The sequence below is a fragment of the Otolemur garnettii genome, unplaced genomic scaffold (assembly GCF_000181295.1).
Source record: "Otolemur garnettii isolate 467f Iridium unplaced genomic scaffold, OtoGar3 scaffold00018, whole genome shotgun sequence".
In the NCBI taxonomy this organism is placed as follows: domain Eukaryota; kingdom Metazoa; phylum Chordata; class Mammalia; order Primates; family Galagidae; genus Otolemur; species Otolemur garnettii.
The window spans coordinates 21,568,346-21,570,593 of NW_003852413.1; the positions used below are offsets into that span (position 1 = coordinate 21,568,346).

A 2,248-nucleotide genomic window follows, 5' to 3' on the forward strand; every position below is an offset into this window, starting at 1 on the left:
AAAAAAAAAAAAAAAAAAAAGAATTAAAGCATTATATACAAGTATGATTTAATTTAAAAAAATAAAATAATTAAAGCATGAGTAGGCATTAATTTGGCCAAGTAGGGATACATAGTGGTAGTGGTGGGTATATTCACTTTGTGAGAGTCTTGCTGCCAAAAAGGACTATGAGCCACTTGGAGGTCAGGAACTTATTTCCTACTTTGACTGACAAGTATGACTTTGTTGGTTCTCTGTTCTTTGTGAGTGCAGGAGCTTGGGCAGAGCAGGGTGTACGTGATTCACTGGCTTGGGGAGACAGACCAAAATCCCTAACTCCCTGTTCCTTTGCTCACCACACAGTCTACATTCTGGGTTAGCCTCTTGAGTGTGAGGAGAGAGTTGTAGGGCTGGACCACCACGTCACTCATCTCATCCTGGTAGGGGAACACTGAGTATGTCTGCACCAGCTTCTTGGGGTACCTGAGAATGCAGAAAAAGGAAAAGGGGAGTTTGACAAGATCAGTTGGAAGGACCCTCATCACTGTCCATTTCTAAGGACAACAAGGACCAACCCTTTCCAAGTGCCACCAAGCTCTTGTACAAAAGGGGTGAGAGTAATACCAAAAAAGAAAAGGCCCAAGCACCAGATTCTGTAGATAGCCTCCCCACTTAGGTAAACCCTATGGCTCAAAAGGCACAATGGCAAACTTTGCAGCTCAAGAAAATAAAGTGACAAAAAGGAAAGCCTTTTCCCAGGGAAGCAGGTGAGATTAATGCCCTCTCACCAAACACAGGCTTACCTGTCATTCAGTCTCTCTAGAAGGTAGGAGCCCACGCCAGAACCTGTCCCCCCAGCAATGGAATGACACAGCACAAAACCCTGTATAGCAATAACAAACTCAGTTTCCCCCACTGAACTCTCACAACATGCTTCTGACACCAGACATATGGTAGTATCAATTCTGCAATAGATATCAGCTGGGTGTCCACTAATTCAGTTCAAGTTGCATTATCTACACTGTTCCTAACTTATGATGGTTCAGCTTAATAATTTTTTTACTTCGTAATAGATTTATTTGGATATAACCTGATGCATAGGCTATTTTCTTTTCTTCTTCTTCTTCTTTTTTTTTTTTTTTTTGCAGTATTTGGCAGGGGCTAGGTTTGACCCTGCCACCTCCAGCATATGGGGCCAGCACCCTACTGCTTTGAGCCACAGGCACCACCCCTGCATAGGATATTTTCAACTTACTTTGGGTTTACATCTGATCATAAATCAAGGATCATCTGCAGGTTGAGAGTTCAGTCCTACAAGACTACACCCCACTTTCAATGTCAATCACAAGGTTGTTTTACTTGTCAGATTGTGCCCCTGTTTTACTTGTTGGTCAGGTTGTGCCTCTGACCAACAGGTTATAAATTGAGGTTCCTGAGCCCCCCATCCTCATAGAAGCACATTTCCTGGTTTATTACAAAGGATATATATAAATAGCCAGTTGAAGAGATATATAGAGCAAGGTCTGGAAGGGTCCCTTAGCACAAGTGCTTCTGTCCCTTGGAGTTGGGTTTGCCATCCTCTCAGCAAGTGGATGTGTTCTTGAAGACCTAGTCCTTTTGAATTTTTATGGAGGCTTCATTACATAGGCATGATTGATTAAATCATTGTACCTTGGTAATCAGCTCAACTTTATTATTATTATTTTTGAGATGGGATCTCTCTCTGCTGCCAGGCTGAGTGCAATGGCATCATCATAGCTCACAGCAACCTCAAACCTCAAGTGATCCTCCTGCCTCAGCCTTCTGAGTAACTAGGACTACAGGGTCTCCCCACAACACCCAGCTAACTTTTTTGTACTTTTTGTAGAGACAGGATCTCATTCTTGCTTAAGCTGGTCTGGAATTCCTGGCTTCAAGGGATCCTCCTGCTTCTTCCCAGAATGCTATGATTACACAGGTGAGCCAGTGCAATAGGCCACAATCTTCAGTCCCTCACTTCTCCCCAGAAGTGGGAGGTAGAGCTGTAAACTCCAACCCTAAAAGCATTAATTTGATTTCCCAGGCAACCAGCCCCCATCCAGTGGCTATCTAGGAACTTTCCAAAAATCACGTCATTAACATAAGTTCAGGTTTGGTTGAAAGGGTTCTTTGGAACTATTCCAGAAACTAAGAACAAAAAAAATAAAAAATAAATTTTAAAAAAAATTTTTTTTTTTGCAGTTTTTGGCCAGGGCTGGGTTTGAACCCCCCACCTCCGGCATATGGGGCT

General features: G+C 42.7%; 1 protein-coding gene across 1 annotated transcript in view; it reads right to left on the reverse strand.

Annotated features, from left to right (window-relative positions):
- The window catches only part of LOC100954491 (tubulin gamma-2 chain), a 6,494-nt gene that overhangs the window by 2,417 nt on the left and 1,829 nt on the right, over positions 1-2,248 (reverse strand). The window contains exons 5-6 of the mRNA XM_003786652.2: positions 783-862; positions 336-462 (exon numbers count right to left, since the gene is read on the reverse strand). Coding sequence (XP_003786700.1) covers positions 336-462; positions 783-862 — 207 coding nt within the window. The remainder of the gene's footprint in view (positions 1-335; positions 463-782; positions 863-2,248) is intronic.